The 18,774-nt window shown below is 40.1% G+C and overlaps 1 protein-coding gene across 3 annotated transcripts in view; it reads left to right on the top strand.

The window, feature by feature from the left end:
* Window positions 1-5,497, top strand: part of TEX14 (testis expressed 14, intercellular bridge forming factor) — an 86,337-nt gene extending 80,840 nt beyond the window's left edge. For 2 of the 3 annotated variants that reach the window (XM_059997833.1, XM_059997832.1), the window contains 4 exons: window positions 986-1,078; window positions 2,979-3,088; window positions 4,307-4,358; window positions 5,166-5,497. In XM_059997833.1, coding sequence (XP_059853816.1) covers window positions 986-1,078; window positions 2,979-3,088; window positions 4,307-4,358; window positions 5,166-5,202 — 292 coding nt within the window. In that variant the 3' untranslated portion in view covers window positions 5,203-5,497. Of the gene's footprint in view, window positions 1-985; window positions 1,079-1,597; window positions 1,764-2,978; window positions 3,089-4,306; window positions 4,359-5,165 lie in introns of those variants that run through there. The other variant, XR_009517057.1, reaches the window with a different exon arrangement.
* The last annotated feature ends 13,277 nt before the right edge of the window (window positions 5,498-18,774 follow it).

The raw sequence follows: 18,774 nt of genomic DNA on the forward strand, positions 1-18,774 counted from the left end.
ACCCTTGGTTGCCAGGGAGACTGGAAATTGAGTTTTTAGCTTTCAGCTGCTGTAGAAGGGGAAGGTAAGGGAGGAGAGTGTTATGAATAACTTTTGGGTAGTGAATCCAGTTTCTGTCACACTCTTCAAGGGCTAAACTATTCTCCACAAGGAAGGAAAAGAGAGAGACCTGGACAGGAAGTGAGGAGACTAGAGCCCTGGGACCTGAGAGGAAGTGGGGAGAGGGCTTTTTGGTGTGTGTGTGGGGGTGAGACAGAGAAGACAAAGAGGCAAAGGGGGAGGAAGGTAAACTTTTAAAAGTTTTATGAACCTTTTGTCTATAATGTATGATGTAACTCCATTCATTCCATCTCCCCCAAACACCTTCGGTAAATATCTAGCCATTATTTAAGGCAAAAGAAGAGTAGCTCAAGAAGGCCAAATTACATTTGGTTATACAAATATGAAGTGCTTTGCACATTATCAAAAGTTAGCTACTATTATCATTGTCTCTTCCTTTTTCAAAAGGGCTGGCTATGCTAGACACAGGTAGATGCCCACAGATGCTGTCATCTCAGTCCTTGGCACCAAGCCAGAGTGGAAGATATTTTTTCAGATGGTTGGGACTTTTCAGGCCTTCTGAAAACACATTCTCTGCATCCAGTAGCCTCAGAGGCAGTTCTTAATCTGAAAAACTTGTGGGAATGAGTGTACATTTCTAGCCTCAGGTGGAAATTGATGTAATGATCTAGAATTGAGACAGAGTCTAATATCACACTTTGGGCTTTTTTGTCAAGAGGCTAAAGGAGGGTTCTGGTGCACATTTAAATCGGATCTGAGTGACCACTACAACTCCAGGTACAGTCTCACCGAGCTCTCATTTTCTCATGTGTATAGTGAAAGCAGGAGTTTGAAGGTCCTTTCCCGCTCCAGAGTGCTACGCCTCCTTGTCAAGGGAGAAGGGGAATGATTGCTGTCTCAATTCTCTTCACTTGCCCTTGCACAGAGCTCACTCTACGCTTGATGAGGACCTGGAAAGATGGCTGCAGCCACCTGAGGACAGCATGGAGCTACAGGGTCTCCCCAAGTGCTCGGCAAGGTTATTCTTCTCCATCAGGGGATCATTTTTTTTTCTTTTTTAGGAAGGGGGACTAGATTTTAGTTCAGTTTTTTGAAAAAGATAGATTTTAGTTTTTTAGGAAGTACATGGACTCCTCGGAGAAGGAATGTTTGGTGATGGCGTTACATTGCTCTAGATAAGCCAGCCCCGCCTTCTGTCTCCCTCCTCTTCCTCCAGCCACCCACAGTGCTCAAGATACTGACTAGCAGACTGATATTAGTATAGAGACAGGCCTCTAAGATTGCTGTGTCTAGGCCCTGTCACCTTCAACATTTTCATTGGTCATTCGAATTAAATCAGAAAAGGCATGCTTATCAAATTTTTAGATAACACAAATCTAAGGATAAATGCTAATGTGATGGGCAGATAAACTGTGGCTTCAAAATGGTCTTGACAGGTGGAAATGTTAGATTTCTCTGAAAGATAAAAGTGAGCATTTAGATCCAAAAGTATAGAATGTGAGAGATCTGACCTAATGGAGCATTTTTTGATCGAAAGCTCCTACTCACCTGTAATTTCATTGAAGATGGGAAGTACGTCTTATTTTTATACGCCCAGCATTTAGCATGCATTTTGAGATGTGGTAAGAATTCAAGAAATTCCCCCTGAAGAAGACATGGACAGCGACTCCATGAGACCTCAGCTTGATGCAGTTGCTGAAAAGGTCAGTGCAGCACTGATGCTGAACAGACAGAAATGTACAGCCCAGGTCACGGTGATGTCTTAGGCTAGCTAGAGGACTTCTAGAACTCATGTGGGGCTCCTTTGGGGTGTCACATTTTAAGGGTCAACAAACAGAAGAGGGTGGCCACAGAACAGCTAGAAGTCTGGAAACCTTGTCATGTGAGAACAGCTGAAGGAGCTGGGAAGGCTCAGTCTGAGAAGAGCAAATGGAGTAGAGAATTTGATAGCTGCCCCCAAATACCTGAAATATTGTAAAGTGAAGAGAGTCAGCTTACTCTCTTCTGCCCCAAAGGACAGAGCCACTGACTAGAAACTGCAGAGTAAGAGATTTTTATTCAGTAAAGCACAAGCTTTCTAATGGCCACAGCAATCTGATAGAGAAACAGCTGCCTCTACACTAACTTTAACAGCAGCTCCTCCCACCCGAGCGTCCAGGGCGTTTGGACGGAGGTAATAGATAACCTCCTCCAACTTTAGAGCCTGTGATTCTATTAGTGATGAGAGGTTAGGAGGAAAAAAAATCCTTTTCACCCTAGCTGGCTTTGTTTTCTCTCTCACTTTGCATATTTTATTTTGAATATCCACCAGATGAAAACAGAAGAAAAATCCCTAAACCATGTCAGTTTGATTCATCCATCATCTGTTGAGCACTGTCAGTGAGCTGAGCACTGTGCTAGGGGCTAGAGATGCAGAGGGATAGGATGTCTCTGCCCTTAAGGAGCTTATAGTTGAGTGGGGAGTTGGTTTCTGCTTACTGGTTTGACAAATGTGGTCTTCAATTGTTAGATACTGCAGTTAGATATTGAGAGTTTTAGGAAATGAAGATAAGGTAATAAAAATACATGTGGTTGTAAAAAGGACACCGATTACAACATAAGTGAAATGCTTTTTTCCTTTGGGACAATACAGCCTAGTGGTTGAGAGCAGCGTCTGAGTCAGACTTCCTGGGTCCATCCCAGCTCTAGGACTTACTGGGCATTAATTTAACTTCTTTGTGCCTCAGTTTTCTCATCACTTCACTACCTTATATAGTTGTGATGAGAATTAAATGAGTTAATATATATTACAGCACTTGACCTCTTCCATAGGGAACGCACAGTTAGCTCTAGTTATTATCATATTTCCTTGGGAGTGCAGTGCTGTTCCCCTGGCCATTGTGCACATGGTTTAATGACCAAAGTCATTGTCATTGAAGGGAGACAAATATCAAAGATCAAGAAGTTGGTGAAAAGAAGAGAAAAGGGGAAGAAAGCATCACGCCAGAGAGAAGGAAATCAGAAAGCTTTTTAGGGACTTCTGAAGAAGGTGAGTTGGATGTTCATTTACAATGTAGCCTGGAGTCCTTGGGCTTCCATGAGCATCAAAGTTATTTAGAAATGTTTCCCAGATGCTATATATAATCCTCCTACACTTTTCCCCTGTAGTTCAGCCCAGGTTTTCTGTTAAATGCCAATTATGTCTTTATCACAAAACAGTAACAATAGCCAATTCTATTTCTAAAGTAAGCCTTTAGCCAGGCTCATATTGTCTGGAAAGACGTTTTCCTTCAAATGTGTCTTCAAAAGATAAGAAATCATAAATTGTGGAATTTAAGTGGCGTCTACAAGTAATGTGAAAAGTACAAACCTTAATTTCAAAACTGTTTTGATAGAGCTCTAAGGCGCCATTCACAAATGATGCCCTCCTATATTTAAGTTCCTCTTACTCAGGAAGTTAGCATGATTAACTCTTTCAGATCATCTGGTATCCCTTTTATCCCTTCCCCAGTCCATTCTCATTCTTCTCCTTTTTCTGCCCTGCTTTGTGCCCCAGGATGCTGACCCTTGTGAACTGAATCTGCTGGGCTTCCTGGCCAGCCGGCTTCCTGTTGGCCAATGGGAGAGCCCAGCAGAAGATCAGATAATTGGGATATTACTTGCCTTACTGCCTACCTCAGCACCTCATCTCTGTGTGGAAGTGATGTCCCTCAACAAGCACAGCTTCTATAGTGCAGCCCATCCTTCCCAGTTCTAGCTCTCACTGGGTTCCAGTAACTGTTCTGCCCCGCCTCTCCCCCCCAACCCCAGTCTCTTCAGCCTTAGGGGTGATAATGGCTTCCCACTTCTGCTAGTTGCTGGATGCTTTGCCATACCTTGTTTGCTCCCTTAATTCTGACAGCACCTCTGTAAGTAGTCACTTCATTAAAGGGCCTGGGGGTGCATTCTGTTTCCTCCAGGAACCTGACTGGCACAAGGCCCAGAGTGTGTGAGCGTTCAGCTAGTATTGAATTCACCGAGAACATAATGCAGGGACTTTGTGAAATTAGCATCATTTGTGTCCATTGCTATGACAGGGAGCTGCAGGATGTTAGGAGTGGAAGCCCAGTATCTGTGTTTTTAGAAAGATTCTATCTCTGTAGAAGAAAACAATTGATGGAGAGAAAACAGTCCACCCTAAACTAGAGAGAATACTAATGTGACTTCTGAATGCTCTCACCCTTTGACCCAGAAAGTAATCAAGTTGTTTTTTCTTCCTCCTATCAAGAGGAACTAAAACCCTGTTTTTGGAAGCGACTGGGTTGGTCCGAACCATCCAGGTAATGAGATGTCAGATGTTTGTAAGTCAAAGTCCATTGTTTATAGACAACATGAATAGACTTTAAACATGTACCAGTATCTAAATAAACATTAATGACAAAGACTTGAATTCAGAGTTACTCAGTTTTAAAAATGCTAATGTTTGTAGTTAATTAAAATACAAGGGGAAATTAATGCCAACTTTGATTACATAATTGGTAGACAGCACAAGAAGGGTTTGTTTTTTTTTTTTTTGGCTGTCTTGGGTCTTTGTTGCTGCACGTGGGCTTTCTCTAGTTGCAGCGAGCGGGGCCTACTCTTCATTGCGGTGAGCAGACTTCTCATTGTGGTGGCTTCTCTTGTTGCGGAGCACGGGCTCTAGGCACGCGGGCTTTAGTAGTTGCAGCACGCGGGCTCAGTAGTTACAGCACACAGGCCCTAGAGTGCGTGGGCTTCAGTAGTTGTGGCGCGTGTGCTCAGTAGTTGCGGCACGCAGGCTCAGTGGTTGTGGCGAATGGACTTAATTGCTCCGCGGCATGTGGGATCTTCCCAGACCAGGGATCGAACCCATGTTCCCTGCATTGGCAGGCAGATTCTTAACCACTTCGCCACCAGGGAGGTCCCACAAGAACGGTTTTAGATGAAGGGAGTACAGAAGATGCTGCTCTCGAAATGCTTTACATTTCCGTGATACACTAGCTTATCATAATCTCGCTTGATTATAAAGATCAAAGTTTCTTTCCTTTGAATTCACTTGACTAAAAAGAGGCTGTTGTTTGTGTCTTTAAGAAACATCACACCAACTCGAAACTCCCTTTTTTGTTCAGGATAATCGTGCTGGATCAGAGTGACTTGCCAGACTGACCGGAAGTGGACCATAGATGGACTCCTGGCCTGCGTTTGAGTATCCTGCTCATGAGCTCCCTTCTTCCCTCGTCTGCTTCAGTCACCATTAGGGCAGTAGTTCCATTGCTCACACTTTGTTTAGCCGCCACAATAGACAGAATGACTTGTTTGTTTGCAGCACATTTAACCATTTGTTTTCAGTCAGATTTCTGAAAAGTAAACGGTAGTTTTGATTGTAAAGCTTTCTTGTTGTGTCCAGAATGGTGTTTGGTTTTTTAATATAAATTTTCAAACACTTCAACTCCTGTTATATAATAAAATGTTTCCTTTTAATATCAGTTAGGTTTCAGCTGTAAGATATATTTCTGTGTTTTAGTTGTTGGGAGAGGACCTGCCACCCAAAGAAGTTTTGAATTCTGTTATAAAGTTTGACAAGTAAATAACTACTGCTACCACCCATCGTACAAACTGGCACCAGTCATCCATGTTTTATTACAGAAATATTGCCCTCCTCTTCACTGGGATTGCCATATTCCCGTTCCAGCTACAATTGACTTACATGATAAAAGTGTAGGTAGGAATAAAAGCCCAAAATATTTTGAACTCTTTAAGGTGAACAAACATCATCTCTGTATATTTCAGTTTACACCTCACATCCTTAGTGTCTTAGAAGAATGAAACTATGGTAAGAAAGATCACAATATTTTCTCTAACTTAGCCTCTTGTGCGGTGCTAGCCAGCTAACATTTTATCTGTAGGTAGTAGGTCTTTTGTTTGTGAAAACCGGATAGTTCCTATTGTGGATGGTCATATTCATACAGTTCTTAGCTCCCCAAAATTTTACCCTGCACAAATAAAACAGGAAGGTACAAGTTTATTTGACCATTTTAAAGCAAGGAAACAGTGGCTTGCCATTGTAACCAGAGGAAACCCATGACAAATTACTTTACAAATAATACGAAACTTTGAGGGATACAGAGACTTAGTAACATGCAGTACTTCCTCTCAAAAAGCTTTATATGGTGAGACAAAACCAACATACATAAAAATGTAAGAGCTAATAGACATATCATGATAAATGGTAAGATATGAAATTACAGTATGATCTATTAGTATTCATAAAGGCTACAGACTCACACTGCTGTGATTTGTAATCCTTTGTCTACAGAGTAGACTCTTCTGTCTGGCCAGTGACTATGTAATATTGGCCAATGTTAACAATAATAATGTTGATAGATATTGTTTATTGGTTATGGAGCACCTGTTATGTGCCAGGTACTTTATATACTTGGTGCTTTTCCTGCACGTGGCACTCTCACTGTATTTCTTTAGTATGCTGCTTTTCCTACTCTTCAGCAGCTGTTGTTTCAAACTTTTATTCTTCACTTCCCATCAACATTTAACAGATGGCTTACCTCCAACTTTACAGAGAAATTAGCCATCAGATGGGAACAAATCAGCTTCCCACCACCAACACTACTAACAAGTAGTCACATCTGTCTCTGTGACAGTTGTAGGTAAACAGTTGTAGGTAAATCAGTCTACCCTAAACTAGGGGTGGACCTTTTCTACATGTATTCTTTCTATTGATACCTTCCTCCACGTTACACTGAAGGAAGTGTCTCTCTTCCCATCCAAGGCCAGTCTCATCTTCTGTCTGCTCAGAGTTATCCTTCTCAGGTTATTATCTCCCTTCTTAGTATCTCCAACCCCTTCTTTATTAGCTTCTTTTCATCACTTGACGCACTTGGATTTTTCCCATTGTTAAAAAGTATTCCCTGGATTTTCCTGGCAGTCCAGCGGTTAAGACTCTGTGCTTCCATTGCTGGGGGCACTGGTTCGACCCCTGGTCAGGGAACTAGGATCTCTCATGCCGTGTGGTGCGGCCAAAAAAAAAAAAAAGTATTCCCTGGATCCCACGTCCCTTTCCAGCCACTGCCCCATCTCTTTCCTCCCACTGCAGTTAGAGTTCTTAAAAGAGTTGTCTACACCTGCTGTCTTTAGTGCCTCACCTCCGCCTCGCTCTTCAACCCACTATAATCTGAACTCTGCTCCTTCCATTCTCAGGCAATCCTAACGTTACCAATGACTTCCATATTCCGAAATCCCAGGGACACTCTTCTGGCCTCGTTGTCCAGTTTGCTCTCTCAGACTGTTCCCTTGGCTCCCTTATGTTACAATCTGGTTTTCCTTCTATTTCTCTGGTTATTCCATCTCAGCCTCCTTTGGGGTTCTGCCTTTACCTTTTCTTTTTAAAATTTACTTTATTAAAGTATAGCTGAGTTACAGTGCTGTGTTAATTTCTGCTGAACAGCAAAATAATTCAGATATACCTACATCCTTTTCTTTATTCTTTTTCATTATGTTTTATCACAGGATATTGAATATAATTCCCTGTGCTATACAGTAGGACCTTATTGTTTATCTATTTTATATATAGTAGTTTGTATCTGCTAATCCCAAACTCCCAATCCATCCCTTCCCCACCCCCCTCCCTCTTGGTAACAACAGGTCTGTTATCAATACCTGTGAATCTGTTTCTGTTTTGTAGATAAGTTCATTTGTGTCATATTCTAGATTCCACATGTAAGTGATATCATATGGTATTTGTCTTTCTCTGTCTGACTTACTTCACTTAGTATGATAATGTCTAGGTCCATCCATGTTGCTGCAAATGGCATTCTTTCTTTCTTTCACTTTTATGGCTGAGTAGTATTCCATTGTATATATGTACCACATCTTCTTAATCCATTCATCTGTTGAGACATTTAGGTTGTTTCCATGTTTTGGCTATTCTGAATAGTGCTGCTTTGAACATAGGGGTGCATGTATCTTTTAAATTATAGTTTTGTCTGGATATATGCCCAAGGGTGGGATTTCTGGATCATATGACAACTCTATTTTTAGTTTTTTAAGGAACTTTCGTACTGTTCTCCATACTGGCTGCACCAATTTACATTCCCACCAACAGTGTACGAGGGTTCCCTTTTCTCCACACCCTCTCCAATATTTGCTATTTGTAGACTTTTTAATGATGGCCATTTTGACCAATGTGAGGTGCTACCTCATTGTAGTTTTGATTTGCATTTCTCTAATAATTAGCAATGTTGAGCATCTTTTCACATACCTGTTGGCACTCTGTATGTCTTCTTTGGAGAAATGTCTGTTTAGGTCTTCTGCCCATTTTTCAATTAGGTTGTTTGTTTTTTTGTTATTGAGTTGTATGAGCTGTTTGTATATTTTGGAAATTAAGCCCTTGTTGGTCACATCATTTACAGATATTTTCTCCCAGTCTTTAAGTTGGCTTTTCATTTTGTTTATGGTTTCCTTTGCTGTACAAAAGCTTGTAAGTTTGATTAGGTCCCATTTGCTTATTTTTTCTTTTATTTCTGTTGCCTTGGGAGACTGACCTAAGAAAACATTGGTACGATTTTATTTTTGTCAGAGAATGTTTTGCCTGTGTTCTCTTCCACACACCTATGGCCAATTAATCTTCAACAAAGGAGGCAAGAATAATACAATGGGAGAAAAGACAGTCTCTTCAGCAAGTGGTGGTGGGAAAGTTGGACAGCCACATGTAAATCAATGAAGTTAGGACACTCCTTCACACCATATACAAAAATAAACTCAAAATGGGCCTACAGACTTAAATATAAGACATGACACCATAAAACTCCTAAGTTTGTTTTGGGGCTCTCTATTCTGTTCTGTTGATCCATATGTCTGTTTTTGTGCCAATACCAGTCTGCTTTGATTACTGTAGCTTTGTAGTACTGTCTGATGTCTGGGAGGGTTATGCCTCCTGCTTTGTTCTTTTTCCTCAGGATTGCTTTGGCAATTATGGGTCTTTTATGGTTCCATATGAATTTTAGGATTATTTGTTCTAGTTCTGTGAAACATGTCATGGGTGATTTGATAGGGATCACATTAAACCTGGAGATTGCTTTGGGTGGTATGGCCATTTTAACAATTCTTCCAATCCAGGAGCATGGGATACCTTTCCATTTCTTTGAATCATCTTTAGTTTCCTTTATTAATGTTTTATAGTTCTCAGCATATATGTCTTTCACCTCCTTGGTCAGGTTTATTCCTAAGGTTTTTTTCTTTTTTTTGATGTGATTTTAAAAGGGATTGTTTTTTTTACATTCCTTTCACCTCTACCTTTCCTTACTTCAAGCTTTCCTCCTAAGAGACTTTGCTCACACCCGTTGCTTCACTTAGCTTCTATATGCTGACAACTTCCAGATTTGTATTGCAAGTTTACGACCAGACCTCTTCTCTGAGCCCATATAGCTACCCATGTATTCAGTGTCTCCACTTGGGTTTCTTTCAGGTGTCTTACTGGTAGTACCCAGAACTGAACCCATGGTCTTAATCACAAACCTTCTTCATCTTCAGAATTCCCCTTCCAACTAATGGTATTACTGTTCACTCAGCCACTCAAACCAGAAACCCAGGAGTCATTCTTGACTCCTCCCATTCCTTCACTCCTTACATCAAAATATCAATCATTAACACATTTTTGGCCCGAGGCATATTATGGCCACAAGCATTAGTTTCTGCAAAAATCACCTGGTCAGTAATGTGTTAAGACTTGTTTCAATTCTGGAGAGGATGTGGAGAAAAGGGATCCCTCCTACACTGTTGGTGAGAATGTAAGTTGGTAAAGCCACTATGGAAAACAGTATGGAGGTTCCTCAGAAAACTAAAAATAGAATTACCATATGATCCAGCAGTCTCACTCCTGGGAATATACCTGGACAGAACTCTAATTCAAAAAGATACATGCACCCCAGTGTTCACAGCAGCGCTATTCACAATAGCCAAAACATGGAAACAACCTAAATGTCTATCAACAGATGAATGGATAAAGAAGATGTGGTACATATACACAATGGAAGATTACTCATCCATAAAACAGAAAAAAATGCCATTTGCCACCACATGGATGCAGCTAGAGATTATACTAAGTGAAGTAAGTCAGAAAGAGAAAGACAGGGACTTCCCTGGTGGTGCAGCAGTTAAGAATCTGCCTGCCAATGCTGGGGACATGGGTTCGATCCCTGGTCTCGGAAGATCCCACATGCCACGGAGAGCTAAGCCCGTGCGCTACAACTACTGAGCCCACGCATCACAACTACTGAAGACCGCGTGCTCTAGGGCCCACGTGCCACAACTACTGAGTCCGCATGCTGCACCTACCGAAGCCTGCGTGCCTAGAGCCTGTGCTCCACAACGAGAAGGCACCACAATGAGAAGCCTGCTCACCGCAACGAAGAGTAGCCCCCACTCGCCACAAAGAGAAAGCCCGTGTGTAGCATTAAAGACCCAGTGCAGCCAAAAAAAAAAAAAAAAAGACAAATACCGTATGATATCACTTATATGTGGAATCTAAAATATGACACAAATGAACCTATCTACAAAACAGAAACAGACTCAGAGAGAGAACAGACTTGTGGTTGCCAAGAGAGGGATGGACTGGGAGTTTCGGGTTGGTAGATGTGAACTATATATATGTGTGTGGGGGGGTGTGTGGGGGGTGTGTATATGTATATATATATGCAAACTATACGTATGTATATATATGTGTATATATATATATGTCTGTGTGCGTATAACTGAGTCACTTTGCTGTACAGCAGAGATTGCCACAACATTGTAAATCAACTGTACTTCAATAAAATAAAATTGGAAAAGAAAAAAGACTTCTTTGTTTCAACCTCCAAAACACATGTCCCTTATACCCACTTCTTTGTGTCTCTGCTGCTGCTACCCTCATCTGACCACTAGTAACTCTCGGGCCACTGCAACAGCCTCCTCAAGTGGCCTACTGCATCCAGTCTCACATTCAACAAATGTTTTTTGAATGACTTCTCTGTGCCAGGCACCACTCTAGGTGCTGGAGAAATAGTGAACAAAGCAGAAATCCTCCTCTCCTTGAGTCTACAGCCATTAAATGAATAAATAGATAGTGTTATTAGTAATAAGTGCTATGAAGAAGATAAATAAGTTAAAGTGATAACGATTCCACAGGGGGACAATTAACATTAGAAAAGATATTCAAGGGAAGGCTGCTCTGAAGAAGTGACCTTTGAGCTTCTACTGGAATGAAAAGAAGTTGCCAGGTTTTGTGACTCTGGTGGGTGAGCATTCCAGCAAGGAGAAAAGCAACTGCAAAGACCCCACAGGAAGCGCCACACTGGAGCAGCAAAAGGTCAGTGTGGTTGAGCAAAGTAAGTTGTGGGGAGGGTGATAGAAGGCTGGAGGTTGAGCAGGGGGATTATAGACCCTGCTAAAAAGTGATTTCCAGGGTTATAACATTATTAGATTCAAATGTCCAGTTCAACAAAAAAATCGCAAAGCATAAACAAAAAAAAAAATTTAAAAGATGACCCATTCAAAGGAAAGAAATAAATCAACAGAAATTGTCACTGAACAATACCTGATGACAGATATACTAGACAAAGACTTTAAAACAACTTTTGAAGATGCTCAGAGAACTAAAGGAAGATGTAGAGAAAGTCATGAAAATCATGTGTAAAAAAAAAGTGAAATATCAGTAAAGAGATAGAAAAAAAGAAACCAAAAAGAAATTGTGGAGCTGAAAAGTACAATATCTGAAATGAAAAATTCACTAAAGGGAGTCAAAGGCAGATTTGAGCAGGCAGAAGAAGGAATCAGGAAACTTGAAGCTAGGGCAATGAAATTATCAAGTCTGAGGAACAGAAAGAAAAAAGATTGAAGAAAAGTGAACAGAGCCTTAAGGGACCTATAGGACACCATCAAGCAGACCAACATATGCATAGTGGGAGTCCTAGAAAGAGAAGAGAGAAAAAGGGGGAGAGAGAATATTTGAAGAAATAATGGCCGAAAACTCCCCAAATTTGATTAAATACATGAATATAAACATTCAAGAATCTCAATAAACTCCAAATAAGATGAGCTCAAAGAGCCCCACACTGAGACTCATTTAATCAAACTTTAAAGAGACAAATGCAAAGAGAAAATCTTTTTTTTTAATTTATTTTTTTATACAGTGGGTTCTTATTAGTCATCCATTTTATACACATCAGTGTATACATGTCAATCCCAATCTCCCAATTCATCACACACACACCCTCGCTGCTTTCCCCCCTTTGGTGTCCGTACGTTTGTTCTCAAAGAGAAAATCTTGAAAGCAGTAAGAGAGAGACAAATAGTCATATAAAGAAATCCTCAATAAGATTATCGGAAGACAATTTCTCATCAGAAAATTTTAAGGTCAGAAGACAGTGGGTTGGTATATTCAAATTGCTAGAAGAGTAAAACTGTCAACCAGGAATTCTGTATATGACAAAACTGTCCTTCAAAAGTGAGGGCTTCCCTGGTGGTGCAGTGATTGAGAGTCCGCCTGCCGATGCAGAGGACACGGGTTCGTGCCCCAGTCTGGGAAGATCCCACATGCCGCGGAGCAGCTGGGCCTGTGAGCCATGGCCGCTGAGCCTGCGCGTCCGGAGCTGCAACGGGAGAGGCCACAGCAGTGAGAGGACCGCGTACCGCAAAAAAAAAAAAAAAAAAGTGAGGGAGAAATTAATATATTCCCAGATAAACAAAAGCTGAGAGTTTGTAAGCACCAGACCTACCCTGTAAGAAATGATTAAGGGAGTCCTGCAAGGTGAAATGAAAGGATACTAGACAGTAACTCAAAGACACATGGAGAAATAAATATCTCAATAAAGGTAAATGCATGGGTAATTATAAAAGCTAGTATTATTGTAACAATGGTTTGTAAATGCACTTTTTGTTTTCTACATAATTTAAGACACTAATACGTTTAAGGGAAAAAAGAGCAGTTATTAGTGTAAATGCTAGTATTACTGTAACTATGGTTTGTTAACTCCATATCTTGCTTTCTACATAATTTGAGGGACTAATGCATTTAAATGCAGTTTATAATTTTGTATCATCAACAACTGAAAGGAGTGGGGATGGAGATGTAAAGGAGCAGAGTTTTAGTATGTTATTGAAGTTAAACTGGTACAAATTCAACTTAGAGTGTTACAACTTTAGGATGCTAAATGTAATCCCCATGGTTACCACAAAGGAAATAGTTAAAGAAAATAGACAAAAGGAAAAGAGAAAGGAATTTAAACATTTCACTACAGAAAATCAACTAAACACAAAAGACAGTAATGCAGGAAATTTGGGACAAAAAGCTATAAGGCGTACAGAAAACAAATAGCATAATGACAGAAATAAGACCCTCCTTATCAGGAATTATTTCAAATGTAATTGAATCAAGCTCTCCAATCAAAAGACAGAGATTGACAGAATGGATAAAAACACATGATCCTAGAGGAAAACATAGGCAGAACACTCTATGACATAAATCACAGCCAGATCCTTTTTGACCCACCTCCTAGAGAAATGGAAATAAAAACAAAAATAAACAAATGGGACCTAATGAAACTTCAAAGCTTTTGTACAGCAAAGGAAACCATAAACAAGACAAAAAGGCAACCCTCATAATGGGAGAAAATATTTGCAAATGAAGCAACTGACAGAGGATTAATCTCCAAAATTTACAAGCAGCTCATGCAGCTCAATATCAGAAAAACAAACAACCCAATCCAAAAATGGGCAAAAGACCTAAATAGATATTTCTCCAAAGAAGAGATACAGATTGCCAACAAACACATGAAAGGATGCTCAACATCACTAATCATTAGAGAAATGCAAATCAAAACTACAATGAGATATAATCTCACACCAGTCAGAACGGCCATCATCAAAAAATCTACAAACAATAACTGCTGGAGAGGCTGTGGAGAAAAGGGATCCCTCTTGCACTGTTGGTGGGAAAGTAAATTAATACAGCCACTACGGAGAACAGTATGGAGGTGCCTTGAAAAACTAAAAATTGAACTACCATATGACCCAGCAATCCCACTACTGGGCATGTACCCTGAGAAAACCATAATTCAAAAAGAGTCATGTACCACAATGTTCATTGCAGCACTATTTACAATAGCCAGGACATGGAAGCAACCTAAGTGTCCATCAACAGATGAATGGATAAAGAAGATGTGGCACATATATACAATGGAATATTACTCAGCCATAAAAAGAAATGAAATTGAGTTATTTGTAGTGAGGTGTGGATAGACTTAGAGTCTGTCATACAGAGTGAAGTAAGAAGAGAAAAACAAATACCGTATGCTAACACATATATATGGAATCTAAAAAAAAAAAAAATGGTCATGAAGAACTTAGGGGCAGGACAGGAATAAAGACACAGACCTACTAGAGAATGGACTTGAGGACACGGGGAGGGGGAAGGGTAAGCTGGGACAAAGTAAGAGAGTGGCATGGACATATATACACTACCAAATGTAAAACCGATAGCTAGTCGGAAGCAGCCGTGTAGCACAGGGAGATCAGCTGGGTGCTTTGTGACCACCTAGAGGGGTGGGATAAGGGAGGGTGGGAGGGAGATGCAGAGGGAGGAGATATGGGGATGTATGTATATGTGTGGCTGATTCACTTTGTTATTAAGCAGAAACTAACACACCATTGTAAAGCAATTATACTCCAATAAAGATGTTAAAAAAAAATACATGATCCAACTCTATGTTGTCTACAGGAGACTCACTTGAGATCCAAAGACACAAACAGGTTGAAAGTGAAAGGATGGTAAACGGTATTCCATGCAAATAGTAACCAAAAGAGAGCTATAAGGTGGCTCTACTATCTAAAAGGTGGCTCTACTATCTAAAAGGTGGCTCTACTATCTAAAAGCTAAAAGGTGGCTATACTATCAGACAGTTGACTATATCAAAGTTTACAGGGGACAAAGAAGGACATTATATATTAATAAAAGGTTCAATGCAGAAAGAAGACATAATAATAATAAATATTTATGTGCCTAATGATAGACTGTCAAAATATATAAAGAAAAAATGACAGAACTTCAGGGAGAAATAGACAATTCTATAATAATAATTGGAGACTTCAAAAACCCACTCACAGTAATGGATAGAACAACCAGACGGAAGATTAGTAAGGAAACAGAGGACTTAAACAACACAACGAGCCAAGTAGATTTATAGACATATACAAAACACTCTACCCAACAACAATAACAGAATACACGTTCTTCTTAAGTACCCGTGGGACATTTTCCAGGATAGATCATATTTTAGGCCACAAATTAAATCTCAATAACATTTAAAAGATAGATATACGAAGTCTCTTCTTTGACCACATTGGGATGAAGTTAGAAATCAGTAACAAAAGGGAAACTGGGGGCTTCCCTGGTGGCGCAGTGGTTGAGAGTCCGCCTGCCGATGCAGGGGACACAGGTTCGTGCCCCAGTCCGGGAGGATCCCGCATGCCGCGGAGCAACTGGGCTCGTGAGCCATGGCCGCTGAGCCTGCGCGTCCGGAGCCTGTGCTCCGCGACGGGAGAGGCCACAGTGGTGAGAGGCCCGCGTACCGTAAAACAAAAAACAAACAAACAAAAAAGGGAAACTGGAAAATTCAAAAAATCGTGGAAATTAACACACTTTAAAACAACCAATGGATCAAAGAAGAAATCACAAGAAATTAGAAAATGCTATGAGATGAATTAAAACAAAAACACAACATACTAACACTTACAGGGCACAGCAAAAACTGTACTAAGTGGGAAAATTATAGCTATAAATATTTATTATTAAAAAATAAGGATCTCAAGTTAACTATGTAACTTTATAGCTTAAGGAACTAGGAAAAGAAAAACAAACTAAACCCAAAGCTAGCAGAATAAAGGAAATAAAGATTAGAACAAAGATAAATGAAATAGAGAATAGAAAACAATACAGAACGCCAGTGAAACCAAAAGTTGGTTCTTCAAAAAGATCAACAAAATTGACAAATCTTTAGCTAGATGGACTAAGAAAAAAAAGTCTCAAATTGCTAAAGTCAGAAATTAAAGTGAGAATATTACTACTGATTCTACAGAAATAAAAAGGATTATAAGAGAATACTATGAACAATTATATGCAACAAAGAAAATTTTGTACAACCTAGATGAATGGACAAATTCTTAGACACAGAAAACCTACCAAGACTAGATCACAAAGAAATAGAAAATCTGAGTAGACCTACAGTTAGTAAGGAGCTTGAATCAGTATTGAAAAATCTTTCAACAAAGAAAAGTCCTGGGGACTTCCCTGGTGGTCCAGTGGTGAAGAATTTACCTTCCAATGCAGAGGATGCCGGTTCAATCCCTGGTAGGGGAACTAAGATCCAACATGCCATGGAGCAACTAAGCCCGTGCGCTATAACTACTGAGCTTGCGCACCTCAATGAGAGAACCTGCGTGCCACAAACTACAGAGCCCATGAGCCCCAGAGCCTGTGTGCAATGACTAGAGAGAGAAAACCTGTACACCACAACTAGAGAGAAGCCCATGTGTCGCAACGAAACATTCCGCATGCCTCAACGAAGATCCCACATGCTGCAACTAAGACCCGACACAGCCAAAAAAATTAAGAAAATAAATTTTTTTTAAAAAGTAAATGTTAAAAAAAAAAAAAAAGTCCTGGGCCTGATGGCTTCACTGGTGAATTCTACCAAAAAAAATTTTTTTGTATTTTATTTTATTATTTTTTTTGTGGCCATTTTGTGCAGCATGCGGGATCTTAGTTCCTCAACGAGGGATCGAACCCATGACCCCTGCATTGGGAGTGTGAAATCTTAACCACTGGACTGCCTACCAAAAATTTAAAGAAGAGGGACTTCCCTGGTGGTCCAGTGGCTAAGACTCCACACTCCCGTTGCAGAGGGCCTGGGTTCAGTCCCTGATTGCAGAACTAGATCCTGCATGTTGCTACTAAAGGAGCCCACATGCTGCAACAAAGACCCTGCATGCTGCACCTAAGACCCGGCACAGCCAAATAAATAAATATATATTAAAAAAAAATTAAAGAAGAACTAATACCAAATCCTCAAACTTTTCTAAAAAACTAAAGAGTAGGGAGCATTTCCTAACTCATTCTGAGGCCAGTTTTACCCTGATACCAAAGCCAGACAAAGACACTACAAGAAGAAAATACAAACCAATATCCTTTATGAACATTGGTGGGAAAATCCTCAACAAAATACTAGCAGACAGGATTCAGCAGCATATTGAAAAGATTATACACCATGACCAACTGGGATTTATTCCTGGAATGCAAGGATGTTTCAATATATAAAAATCAATCAATGTAATATGCCGTATCAATATAATGAAAGAAAAAAACCACATGACCATCTCAATTGATGCAGAAAAAGCATTTGAGAAAATTCAACAGCCTTCATGATAAAAACATTCAACAAACTAGGAATAGAAGGAAATTACCTCAATATAATAGCTATATTTGAAAGCCCATGGCAAATATCATACTCCATGGTATGGAAAGACTGAAAGCTTTTCCTCAAAGATTAGGAAGAAAAGAAGGATTCTTGCTTTCACCACTTCTATTCAACATAATTCTTGAAGTTCTAGCCAGAGCAATTGGGCAAGAAAAAGAAAAGGCATACAAATTAGAAAGGAAGAAGTAAAATTATCTCTGCAGATGGTATGAGCTTGTATGTGGAAAACCCTAAAGAGTCCACACACAAAAACATTAGAACTAATCAATGAATTCAGCTAAGTAGCAGGATACAAAGGCAACATACCAAAATATGTTTCCATATATGAACAATGAACCATCTGAAAGGGAAATTATAAAAGCAATTCCATTTATAATAGCATCAAAGAGAATAAAATACTTAGGAATTAACCAAGACGATGAAACACTTGCACTGTGAAAACTATGTACTACAAAACATTGCTGCTCTTTCCTGAGTCTGGGGTGCAGGTGGGAATCAGGGAGCAGAAGTGAGAGAAGGACCTGGGACTCGGGAGCGGGAGAAGGCTAAATAGGCCCTGTGTCAGTAACTCATAGTTTCTCAATCTATTGAGATTCCTGATACATAAAAACGTGGGTTTTCCGGGAATTCCCTGGTGGTCCAGTGATTAGGACTTGGTGCGTTCACTGCCGGTGCCTGGGTTCAATCCCTGGTTGGGGAACTAAGATCCCGCAAGCTGCACATTGCGTCCAAAAAAAAAAGTGGATTTTTAAAAATTTTAACTTTATGTCTCTAATCAAGTCTGAATATAAAGATCCAGAAACAGTGATTCTGAACATCCCATAACTGCCATGACCCTTCAGAGTCAACTGTGAAATGCTGGATACGGTAGGGTCTGTGTCAGAGACTGGGAGAACCAGTGTGTGAAAGGCAGAGAAAGATGACAGTGTCTCTCTCTTATCCAAAATGCTCATCCAAGTTGGAAAGTCACTCTTCAAATCAAGAAAGGACTGGAGTCCAGCTGATCATGATAGCTGAGAGGAGGGAATCATGAGAAAGGACACTAACATTTATTGTGGGACATGCACCTACCAGGCAATGGTTTCCAGATGAAGAAACCAAGTCTCATGCAAGTCAAGTAACTTGTCCAAGGTACACAAGTAGCCATTTGTGATTGAAACCGATGACTGACTCCAAATCCCTTCTACAATCCTACACTCACTCCTGGGCCAAG

This window comes from Delphinus delphis, chromosome 19 (assembly GCF_949987515.2).
Source record: "Delphinus delphis chromosome 19, mDelDel1.2, whole genome shotgun sequence".
NCBI classification, from domain to species: Eukaryota; Metazoa; Chordata; class Mammalia; order Artiodactyla; family Delphinidae; genus Delphinus; species Delphinus delphis.